The sequence below is a fragment of the Macaca thibetana genome, chromosome 1 (genome assembly GCF_024542745.1).
Source record: "Macaca thibetana thibetana isolate TM-01 chromosome 1, ASM2454274v1, whole genome shotgun sequence".
NCBI lineage: Eukaryota > Metazoa > Chordata > Mammalia > Primates > Cercopithecidae > Macaca > Macaca thibetana.
The window spans coordinates 55,872,620-55,885,143 of NC_065578.1; the positions used below are offsets into that span (position 1 = coordinate 55,872,620).

The 12,524-nt window shown below is 39.0% G+C and overlaps 1 protein-coding gene across 2 annotated transcripts in view; it reads left to right on the forward strand.

Moving 5' to 3' along the window:
• Positions 1-1,352: 1,352 nt before the first annotated feature.
• The window catches only part of PRKAA2 (protein kinase AMP-activated catalytic subunit alpha 2), a 68,181-nt gene continuing 57,009 nt past the window's right edge, over positions 1,353-12,524 (forward strand). The window contains exon 1 of one of the 2 annotated variants that reach the window (XM_050751719.1): positions 1,353-1,531. In XM_050751719.1, the coding sequence (XP_050607676.1) occupies positions 1,438-1,531 (94 nt within the window). In that variant the 5' untranslated portion in view covers positions 1,353-1,437. Of the gene's footprint in view, positions 1,532-1,784; positions 2,037-12,524 lie in introns of those variants that run through there. The other variant, XM_050751791.1, reaches the window with a different exon arrangement.

Genomic DNA, 12,524 nt, shown 5'->3' on the forward strand with positions numbered 1-12,524 from the left:
GTTTTAAAATTTTTTCTTTGGCAAATAAAAATTGTATATATTTAGTATGTATATGTTTTGAAATACATATTGTGGAATGTCTATGTCAAGCTAATTAACAAACGGATACGAATCTTTTTGTGTGTGTGGTGAGAAGCAAATAAACTTTAATCACTGAAATACGGAACAACATTAAAGAATGGGACAACATGAAGGAAGGAAAGGAGGGAAGGAAGGGCGGGAAAGAAGGAAGGGAGGCAGAGATCATCACTTTATTACCTAATTCTTTGCCAGTCTTTTTTCTTTTTGGGGGGGGGAGGGCGTGGCGAGGTCAGTCTTTGAACACGCTACCTAGGCATCATGCTTCTAATTTCCTCTTACCACTCTTTTCACTTCTATATCACATTTATTCTTCCTTTAATATGTGGCCTTGTATTGGCCTCGCCCTTCACAATTCCTCTGTCGCTCACGTATTTTACTTTCTGTGGGCAGAATGTTGTTTGCCTTTCCACGTCTTTCCCATTTCCCTCTTATACAGCTGTATCACATTTAGGTACTATATGTTTATATAAGCGCGTGGTAAAACTACTTATTTATATAAGCATGTGCTAAAATACACTCGAGCAAATACCGTGACTGAGATTTTTTGGAAAACTGTGGGCAAATTAGTTACAACTGAGAGCTCTGGTGGAGAGGGTCTCTTCTATCTACAGGACAAAATAATTGGGAATTACAGAATAAGTAGAGGAGGACAATTCAAGAGCGCACAGAGCTGCGTGCGTTCTCCCTGTGCCGCGACCTGTATCCAAAAGCCTCAGACGAAACTGAGGGGCTTCCTAGAGGCTCTTCTGCCACTGCCCTTTTGACCAGGGCCCTTCCCGCAGTCTCCCCTCTCGCCTCTTCCCTTTACAGCCCCTCGCTCCCCACACCCGAGGCTCGTCTCTTCTTCCAGTTTGACTTCCACGTCTTTCCATTCCCTAGAAACGGGCCCCAGCCTCACCCCCCATTTTCACCCCCTTCGGTTTTCCTCAGAAAGGGCCCCCTGGCTCCCTCGGGACCCTCGCCCACCCCACATCGCAGCACCTGCCGCATCCGTCCCTCACTCGGACCCGGCGCACCTGGCGCGGCCCCTCCCGCACTCCCGCCCAGCGCCCCGCGTCTCCGGCCCCCGCCGTCGCTACCTCTGGCTCTGCCGCAGGCGCCTCTCACTCCCGGGAGCCGGCGCCGCGCGCTCCCTCCCTCGGCCCCGCCCCGCCCGCCGCTCGCCGGTTGCTTCCCACCTGGGCCCGGCGCGCCCGGCGTGCCCAGCGCCCCCTCCCGGGACCCCGCGCAGCCCCGTGCCCCTCGCGGCTCGGGGTCCGCCCCCCCGCCCGCAGGGCCCGCTGCACTGTGGGTAGGCGGCGGCAGCGGCGGCGGCGCGGAGCGGCAGGCGGCGAAGCGAGGCCGCGCGCGCGGAAGATGGCTGAGAAGCAGAAGCACGACGGGCGGGTGAAGATCGGACACTACGTGCTGGGCGACACGCTGGGCGTCGGCACCTTCGGCAAAGTGAAGAGTTGAGTACGCGCTCCGGACCGCTGTGCGAGCTGCCTGGCTTGCGGGAGGCCGGGTGGAGAGGCGGGAGCCCCGGGCCTCGGGCGGGCGCGGGGCTCGGCGGCAGGTGGAGCGGCCCCGGGCCGCGCGGAGCTGGGGCCCCGGGAGGGTGTCGCGCACCGCCTCGCCTGGCACCGGCGCCCAGTTCCCGCAGGGTCCAGGGAAGAAGGCGGGGGTGTGGGCTGAAGACGGGCGTCCTGGGTTCCAGGTCCCGCGCCCATCCGCCTTTCCGGAGGTTGGAGCAAGGCACTTCTGTCTTCTCTGGACCTCAGTGTCCTCCTCTGCAAAACCGGGAGATTGGACTCTATCCACGAGGCGCCTCCCAGCTCTGAGCCTGTAGGCTCAGGGCGGGGATCATGCACGCTGAGGACTGAGGCGCCGTTTCCTGCCGGGTGCCCTGTTAGGTGCTTTACATGGGATCTCATTGAATCCTACAGTGACTCGGTCAACATGTCCTCACCCTTAAGGTGAGAAAACTAAGACCCCTAGAGATGGAGTAACAAGCCCAAGGTCACACAGAAATGGGCAGTACCAGAGTGAAGTCTAAGATGTCCTCCAATTCTGGTCTTGCTGGGAGGTCCCTGCCATCCCCAGATTCCTTCATGTTCCAGGACTCTCGGTTTTTGGGGGTGACTGTTTGGGGGATGCTCCAGGGGCCAGAGGTTGTGAGTCTTTCTTCCTGGGGTGTTGTTAAACGCTGGAATGCAGCTGGATTGGGTCAGAGGTTAATTAGAACAGAGAGGTCTGAAGGTGGTTGTGTTTGTAAAATGGCTATGGGAAGACTTCTGGGGTAAGGGAGAGAAAAAGTTTCCTTGGTGTTTGGAGGATTGAGGTTGAGGAGGTCAGGACTACTAAGGCATATTCTGCTAAGGTCTGTCTTCATGGAGATAGGATCCCATTTTGGGTGTAGGAAGACAGGCTGCTTTTGAAATGTTATACTTTATTAGAGTTAAGTTAACTAGTAAGAATAGTTAAGTGTTGAGCTTTCATTTGTTTTCTTTTTTGTTAATTAGTCACATGGGATTTAATTAACCTGCCTTCTCTCCAGAATAGACACAGTTGTTTATTAAAAATACTTTGTTGTAAATCCAGAATTATAAGTGAAACATTGGCTTTTTTTTTTTTTTTTTTTTCTCTTTGCTGAAGAAATGCTGAGTAGGCAGTCTGGAAATTTTATTCTGAGGTCTCTATTTCCTTGTAAAATTCGTATTTTAACCCCAAGTCAAGGCTGTTGAATGAGTAGAAGAGACTCATTGTTCATTCCTGTGGTAAGAATCAGCTCCTGTTTTCTTGCACGTGTTTAATACCCATTCATTTGTTCAGAAAACTCTGAGCACCTGCAGCGTGGTAGGCACTGTTCTAGGCAATGAGGATACAGCAAGGAAAAAACGGATCTTTTCGTGGATCTTTCTAGTAGGGGAAGGCAGACAGTAATCAGAATATATATGTAAAAGGTATATTTAATTTTACTGAGAAAAATGAAGCAGGGAAAGGAAGATAGTTTTGTGAGGTTGGCAGTTTTCAATAAGGTGGTCAGACAAGGTGGTATTTTTGCAATGACCTAAAAAGTTTGTAAAATTCTTTGCGGTTCTGTGAGGGTTATGAAGTCCTGGGTTATTTTTGAAAGACCTTATAAGTAGAGTGGATAGTTAGAATATGTTTAAGATGAATACAGGACGATCCAGGGATTGTAAGGGATACAGTAAGCCTGTAATGTTACTTGTCATTTAGTATCATTTTTAAGGACTATTGTGTTACAACATTATACAGTTGCTCAAGCAAACAGTGCCTTTGACATTTGGACATGTACACTCTCAAAGTTATATAACTTAACCCTATGTCCTTTCAAATTGTGTTAAAAATTTTTGCTGGTCTTTTTAAGTTTGTATACTGTAATCTGAATGTAGAGTAGAATACCCGTCAGATCAATCAGTCCATTGTCAAAGACAACTTAAATCTCTTGTGTGTACTTTTGAATTGTTTCCAGGCACTGGCTTCTTAAAATATAAACAGAAAGAACTTTGATTTATGAGAAATCCTTTTCCTGGAGAACCTCTGTCCAATGAACAACCAGTTGAAGGAGTTTTCCTAACACTGTATTAGATCCTCTGAAAAGTGATACTATGGTTTCCTATCCAAGATTATGATCAGTACAATTGTTTAATAAAAATTATAGAAACTGCTACAATCTACAGTTACTCATATAATTCTTCAAGGGACAAGTGAAACAAGTCTTTTTTTTTTTTTTTTTTTTTTAAACTGTGGCTCATGCCTGTAATCCCAGCACTTTGGGAGGCTGAGGCGGACGGTTCAGTTGAGGTCAGAAATTTGAGACCAACCTGGCCAACATGGCGAAAACCTGTCTCTACTAAAAACACAAAAATTAGCTGAGCGTGGTGGCAGGTACCTGTAATCCCAGCTACTGAGGAGGCCGAGGCAGGAGAATCGCTTGAACCCAGGAGGCAGAGGTTGCAGTGAGCCGAGATTGCGTCACTGTACTCCAGCCTGGGTGACAGAGCAAGACTCCATCTCAAAAAAAAAAAAAAAGAAAACAGCTTTATTTAGGTATATTTTATATATGAGATTCATCCGTTCTAAGTGTACAATTCAATGATTTTTACTAATTTTGCCAAATGTTGCAACCATCATTATAGATCAGTTTTAGGACATTTGAGGACACCACAGTAAGATTCCTTATACCCATCACAGTTAATCTCTTTCCTACCCTCAGTCCCAGGAAATCACTAATCTGTTTTCTGCCTGTATAAATTTGCTTTTTCTAGGCACTTCTTCATAAACATGATCATTCAATATGTCATCTTTTGTGTCTAGCTTCTTTAAAAATGCTTTTGAGATTCATGCATGACAGAGCATGTGTCATTAGTTTGTTCCTTTTTATAGTTGAATAATATTCCATTGTGTGGATATACCACATTTTCTCTATACAAAACCAGTTGATGGTCATGGTTTCAAGTTTTGGGCTATTATAAATAATGGCATTACGAATATTCACATGTAAGATGTAAGTCTTTGTGTGGACATATGTTTGCACATAGCTTGGGTAGATAACTAGAAGTAGAATTGCTGGGTCATATCATAGTTTTATGTTTTACTTTTTGAGAAACTGCCACACTTTTAAATGGTCACACCATTTTATAACAGTCCCATCAAAGATGTATGAAAGTTCCCTTTTCTGAGTATCTTTGCCAACATTTGTTAGTGTCTGCCTGATTTATTACAGCCATTCTAGTGGGTGCGAAATAGTATCTCATTGAGGCATTAATTTTACATTTTCCTAAGGACTAATGATGTTGAACATTGTCTCATGTAATTACTAGTCATTTGTGTATTTTCATTGATGAAATGTCTGTTTATATCTCTTGTTCATTTTCTAATTGGGTTGCTTGTCATCCTATAAGTTGAGTTATGAGGATTCTTTGTAAATTATGGATGCAGATCCTTTAATGGATATATTTCACAAATATTTTCTTCCAGTCTGTTGTGTCTTTTCATTTTCTTGTGTCTTTTGAAGTATAAAGTTTTGAATTTTCATGGGATCCAATTTATTAGTTTTTTAAATTATTTTATGGACTATGCTCTTGATGTCATGGCAAGAAATCTTTGCCTAGCCCAAGTCTCAAAGATTTTCTTTTATGTTTTCTCATAAATATTTTATTATTTTAGCCCTTATATTTAACTATGTGATCTATTTTGAATTAATTCTTGTGTATGGTGTGAGATAAGGGTGTAAGACTAACTTTTTGCAGGTGGATAACCAATTGTCCCAGCAGTTTTTGTTGAAAGCAGGTGCATTTTTAATTGCTGTAGATTTTAGACATTGCAAAATGAATTTCTACTAAAAAAGCTAATAAGAGATGATTTAATTTTAAAAGGTTGGCCAGGTGTGGTGGTCCATGCCTGTAATCCTAGCATTTTGGGAGACCGAGGCAGGAGGATCCCTTGAGCCTAGGAGTTCAAGACCAGCCTGGGCGCATAGGGAGACCCTGTCTTTGATTGATTGATTGATAGATAGATAGATAGACAGACAGACAGACAAATGGTTATAAAAACATGGAAATGGAGAAGCAAGGAACATCTTATGTGCTTTCTCTCTTGACTTTTTTTCTTTTTCTTATTTATTTGTTTATGAATTAGCTTTTTTAGGGACTGTGTTGGCCAGGCTGGTCTCGAACTTCTGGACTTAAGCAATCTATCTGCCTCAGCCTCACAGTGTTGGAATTACAAGTGTGTCCTACCATGACCAACTTTGACTGTTATGCTAATTATACATTTAGAAATTTTAAGCCAAGCACAGTGGCTCACACCTGTAATCGCAGCACTTTGGGAGGCTGAGGTAGGTGGATCACTTGAGGTCAGGAGTTTGAGACCAACCTGCCTAACATGGTGAAGCCTCGTCTCTACTAAAAATACAAAAATTAGCCTGCTGTGATGGTGTGCGCCTATAATCCCAGCTACTTGGGAAGCTGAGGCAGGAGAATCACTTGCACCCGGGAGGCAGAAGTTGCAGTGGGCCGAGATCGCGCCATTGCACTACAGCCTGGGTGACAGAGTGAGACTCCATCTTAAAAAAATAAAAGAAGGAAATAAAGAAATTATAACTTCAGTTGTTGATATATCAATTTATGGACCAAAGTTAGGTATAAAAAGCAAAAATTGAAAATGGAATAGTTTTAATAGCAGTAGTTTTAATTTGTTTTTTAAAAGTATATGGAAATCTTTGTATTTGTTAGTAAAGCCTTATTTAAAATGTTTTAAATTTTCTCCTTCATTAGTCTGTTGTATTATTAAATTGCTGGGGGACTGTTTTTGGAAACAGATTATATGGGCTGGCAGAGTTTATAAGTAATGCTTTTTATCTACTAAAAATTTTTCTCAGCCGGGCTTGGTGGCTCAAGCCTGTAATCCCAGCACTTTGGGAGGCCGAAACGGGTGGATCACGAGGTCAGGAGATCGAGACCATCCTGGCTAACACTGTGAAACCCCGTCTCTACTAAAAAATACAAAAAACGCCAGGCGCGGTGGCTCACGCCTGTAATCCCAGCACTTTGGGAGGCCGAGGCAGGCGGATCACAAGGTCAGGAGATCGAGACCACGGTGAAACCCCGTCTCTACTAAAAAAATACAAAAAAATTAGCCGGGCGCGGTGGCGGGCGTCTGTAGTCCCAGCTACTCAGGAGGCTGAGGCAGGAGAATGGCGTAAACCCGGGAGGCGGAGCTTGCAGTGAGCTGAGATCCGGCCACTGCACTCCAGCCTGGGAGACAGAGTGAGACTCCGTCTCAAAAAAAAAAAAAAAAAAAAAAAAAAAAAAAAAAAAAAAAATCTATATTTACTGTTTAGGTTCTCACTCTGGGTAGGGTAGAACTGTTAGAGAGCTCTTGTAATTAGACTTGTTCATCTCTTATTCAACTTCTCTAAAGGTGATAGAAATTCTAGAATGGTCCTGTTGTTTGTGCTATATAAAGACCGGTTGAAGAAAAAAAATTATAATGCCAATTATTTATTTTAAAAGAAGCCTGCATTTTCAAGATGAGGAGTAGTATATATGTGGTTTATGATTTAAACAAATTTTTTTTCAACATTTTACTCCAGAAATACATTTACCCATATGTGGTTTATGAAATAATTATTCTTCATTGGAATTTTTCACCAAGGGATACTTAGGTTCTTTCTTGTCAGCAAAGTCTCACCAAGAAGTTACCCTTTCTGTTTTTCAAATAGTTACATGAGTGGCCTACAGACTGCTTTCAAGAAATTAAGTAAATATTTTACTAATTCCCCACTTGTTTTTGAGATAACAGGAAGGATAAACCAAACCAAATCAAAACAAAACAAAAAAGCGAAAAGTGTTACCTTATTTTGAAATGTAAATATCAAGTCCTAAATGATAAATCAAATTTCACACAACTGTCCCATCAATTGACGGAACTAAAAGTTATGTCTGTGGTATTTTGGTCCTTTACTAGGATTTGTTTCTGACTTGTGTGCTAGTGTGGAAGCCCTGACCAATTTAAACTCCCTGGTCCTTGTTTTCTTCCCCTCCTAAAGGATAACACTGGAATAGGGAATCTGTGAGGTCCTTTACAAAGCTATCATTAAACCGATTTTTAAAAGATTTAACTCCTCAAAATGGATGTATGTAATTATTCATCCTGGTTAATGAAAATTGGAATTCCTGAATCTAAAATGTAGATGTAATGTAGAACAGGGGAAAAGGAAACATATTTGCAACACTTCAGTGATAAAAGGTACAATTTGATTAAGTTGTTACTATATTCTAATAACCATACTATATACGCACTTGCTTTTTTTTATTCCCCAGAGTAATCCTCGAAGTTTGGTATTATCTCCATTTAACAAATGAAGAAATTGAGAAACAGATACTTTAAGTAACTTGTCCAAGGTTCCAGTGCTATTAACTGGTAGAGCTAACAATCAAATTCAGGGTTCTCAGACTGCAAAGTCTCTGCTGTATGGACGATAAAGTCAAAATGCCTAGTATGTTCTGAGTTTCAAACCTACAGGGATATAATTTTCTATGTCTGCTCATATTTATCAGAATTGAGAAAATAAGATTTAAATGTCTTTTAGTCCATATTTAGAGATAAATAACGTTTTTTGAAATGCCGTATATAGATGATTAACATTTTTATTTTAATTTTTCCAGAATTTAATTTGATGCCTCAATCTTTCTTATTATAAATGTGCTGAATTCTACCAGTTTTAACCCATGTTTCTTAGAAATACTAGTGATTTCAATGTGTTTACTGATATAAAAGTAATCTTGACTAACGATTGCCAGTAACCTTTAGTAACCAGATGAAAGAGAACTTGTACAAATGATTTGATATTCTAGAAGAAAACGTTGGTATAAGAAGGTATTAGCTCTGGAATTTAATTCCATTTCTACTACTAGTTATCTGACCTTTGGGAAAAACCATTAGACGCTGAGCCTTTGTTTTCTCCTTCGTAATATGGCAATGATCATACTTGGCCTGCCTACTTTCTGGAATAGTTATGAAAATCAAATGAGTTGAGGTACATAAAATGGCTTTGGAAAAGATAAAATGCTATACATATAGATGAGACTGTTGTGGAGATGGTGAGATGCATGGTAATTGTAGGTAAGTTCTGCACCCTGTGTTAGGAAGTACTTACTTTCCGTTGAAATGCCTTCAGTTCTCACACCAACATTGAGATAGAGCTGTAGTAATCTGCCCCTGTTTTGTGGTTGCCTAGGTTGAAGAAAGTTCTTAATGACTACTTCATCTGTGCTTTATGATACTTATTAATGTTTATATTAAAAGCAATATCCTTTATGACTAAGTCATGTAATTTGTTTTTTCCCAAATATGGAAGATGAATAAGAATGAAATGGAACTAATAGTGAAATAAAAGTGAATGTACACACATTCACAGTAAATTGATTTTACTTTTGAAATTATTCAAATTCTAAACAAGTGTTAAATATTGGTTCCAAATAATGAAACTATGTTTCTTCTCAAATATTAGATTAGTGATTGAATTACAATCAGTTGAATTATTCTCTCAAACAATTAGGTAAATGAATTATGTGCTATTCAGGTTTCTTTTGCTGATATATATATATATATATAATTTATATGATTTTTGAATTGTGTCCTTAATATCTGAATGGATTTCGTTCATTTGGTGTAATCAGTTGCTTGACTTTCAAAGGGTATTTTAAATAGGAAACAATGTTGTAAATGGTAGCTAGTTTCCGAGTATGTCCACAAAGGCAACATGATATAGTATATATACTCTCTGTAGTATGTTGGACTTAGAAGACCTGGGGTGGAACCTTTGTTTTGTCATAAACCAGCCATGTGGTCAAACTCAATCTAAAAAAGGGAATAATACCATATGTTCTCTTCTAGTGTTGTGAGAAGTACATGAGAAAATGTAGGTAGATGAAAAAGCACTCAGAATTACTTATGTACTTTTGTGTATGTAGACACCATTATGTACTTAAACCCACAATTAGCTGAACTATGAGAATAATCTGTGATCTGGTTCTGAGACCAGAAATTTATTAATGAGAGAGAGGGAACAATTCACTACCTCCTGTCTTGTTTTACTCGAGTCTTCTTTCTGCAAATGAATATGTTCAGGAACCTCTAATTCTCCAGAAGCTGCTCACTTTTCACCCTCTCCTGTATATCACTTGGAAGACATATACACAAACACATTATATGTATTTTGTATACATATATATGTATGTATGTATTCCAGATCCCATGATATCCATCATAGAAACTCTTGGAGGAAAGAGGCATAAGCTGGAGAGGGGGTAAGTGTGGGCAGCAGATGGCATTTAGTGTGAATGGGTCATTTTAAAGTCATAGTCCACTTGTAGTAGAACCAAAATGAGGCTATACATATATTTTCAATGCAGATAATACACTCTAAAAATGCTTTTCTACCAAAGCATTTTTGGTAAAAAGAGCTAAAAATGCTTTTCTACCAAACTTTCTCTTAACATATCCATATAAATTAGAAAGAATTTTGTAGGTCGAACATACATTGAGGTAATTACCTCAGTTCCATGAACTGTCTCCCTTTTTCATGCTGACACAACCCTGCTTTATCTTGCTGCTTTTTATAAAAAATCCCAAAATATCCACTACCTTGTGGTCCATGTTAGCTTTCTTGAAAGCATTTGGTACTGCTTTGTAATGATAATACCACCCCATTTATTCTTCTGAGATTCCTGTGGTTTCCTCAATGATAGGGAAAATATTTTGTAGAGGAAGTATTAATAATTTTTGAAGCCAGGCGGATAATTTAATTTGACCTAGCAGGAAGATCTAATCTCAAATCCTTTAAGAAATAATGAGTAAGTGGCTGGCATAGGACCCTTAAAACATTAAATATGTTATAAAAATGACAGCAAATCTACCTAGTGTATTCATCAGCTACAAATATAAGAGAAATGTAAACCTTAAATCAGGCTTTTATTTTTCTCTGTTATTGAAGTGATTGAAATGCATATGAAAAGCAATGTGTTTATTTTGAAATATGATTAACCTTTTTATTTTTAGTATGGTGTTATTAAGGAAAGAATTTCAGGCAGTTATCTCTGCTAATAATAGAAGCCTTCTTCATCCCTTCAAGGGAACAGTATTCTTGCTTAAGTGGTGTCTTATGTTTGGCAGTGTTTGCCTCTGATAAATTTTATGTATTTCTTTGGGTGGTACCTTTGTTTTTAAAGTATTCATAATTCTCTTTTTAATCTGCCACTAGATCTTTTTAAACAATCTTTTATATTATTAAAGATAATTTATAAAATCTTGCTATATGTCTCTTACTTTGAATGTCAGTATATTATTAATATACTTCATTTTTTCAGAATCATTTTTCTTCAGATTATATATACTATTAAAACAAGAACAGTATGTTCTTAATCAACATCTCAGTTTCTAAATTATAAATGAATTATAAGGTAAGTTAAAACTGACTCTCGTAAAATAAGAGATCTAAAATTTTTAAATATGCCATACTTTTTTTTCTAAATGCTTGTTTTACTTGGGCAATATGACAAGTATAAGTTATTTTCATATTATTTTTAAAAATTTATTTTACTGTTTCTCACTATACATTATATATATTATATATATATTTTTGGTAGAGACAGGGTCTCACTATATTGTTCAGAGTAGTCTCAAACTCCTGTGCTCAAGTGATCCACCTACACTGGCCTCCCAGAATGCTGAGATTACAGACATGAGCTACCATGCCCAGCTCTTTCTTTTTTTTTTTTTTTTTAATGTGTTTGAGTGTAAGTTGGAACTATATGGTATTCCATAATTGATTTCAGTTTTTCCAGCCTTAATTAATGGAATAATACAATCAATATGTATTAAGTATTTGCTGTGTTTAGTCATACTGGATTTTAAGCAAAATATTTTTACCAGTGTTCATTTGTTCATGAGGGATCTTCTCCTATGACCCAGACATCTCCCAATAGGCCCCATCTCCAACACTGGAGATTAAATTTCAGTGTGAGATTTGGATAGGACAAATATCCAGACTATGTGAAGTGACTAAAAGGCAGAAGAACTAAGCAGAGTTTGAGTCTTGGGAGACAACAGTTGAAGTTCACAGTTTATCAAGGGGAGTCTGATAAACAGTTGGGTTTTTGGTTGCAACCCACTGAAGACGGATATCCTGCTTAGAATAAGCTTAATCCCAGATGGATCTGCCTCTTATCTTTCTTCTCTGGGGTAAAATAAAACTGTCAGAGCATCTATAGATTTTCACACACGATGTTCAGCATTCCAAGAGATAGGGTGAGGATAATAGAAACAGGTTTGTAGGAGATGCAGAGAGTAAAGATATCAGACACAGGATTTAAAATAACTGATACTTTAAAGTGGAGAATATTAGCAGACGACTGGAATCTATAAAAAATAAAGGAAATTCTAGGACTGAAAAATACAATAATTGAATTATCCTTTAGATGATGAATAGCAGATTAGATTCCATTAAAGAGAGGATTCATGAAGTAGATGATGGGTCAGAAGAAAATATCCAGACTGAAGGATAGAGAGGTAAAAGGATGGAAAGAAAGTATAAGACACATGTGAGAACCCAGCAAAAAGTCTAATACATGTATTATTGGAACCCATATAGAAAAAGTTAATTGCAAGCCTCCTTTTTTTTTTTTCTGTAAAACGGTAACCCCAGGTTTACCTTCTTTTAATATAGTTTCTCTGGACATAGACTAAGATAAATGTGATTTATCAGTTCTATTGCCAAACAACAATATTTATTGTAAAAATGACCTGTGATTGGTTAACTGCATTTGGACTGGGAGGACTACGAATGGACATGTTATACTCCCAAGAGACTACATTATTCACCATTTCTGCCAGCATAAAACTTACAGGGAAACAGACCTCCAGTTCCCTTTTAA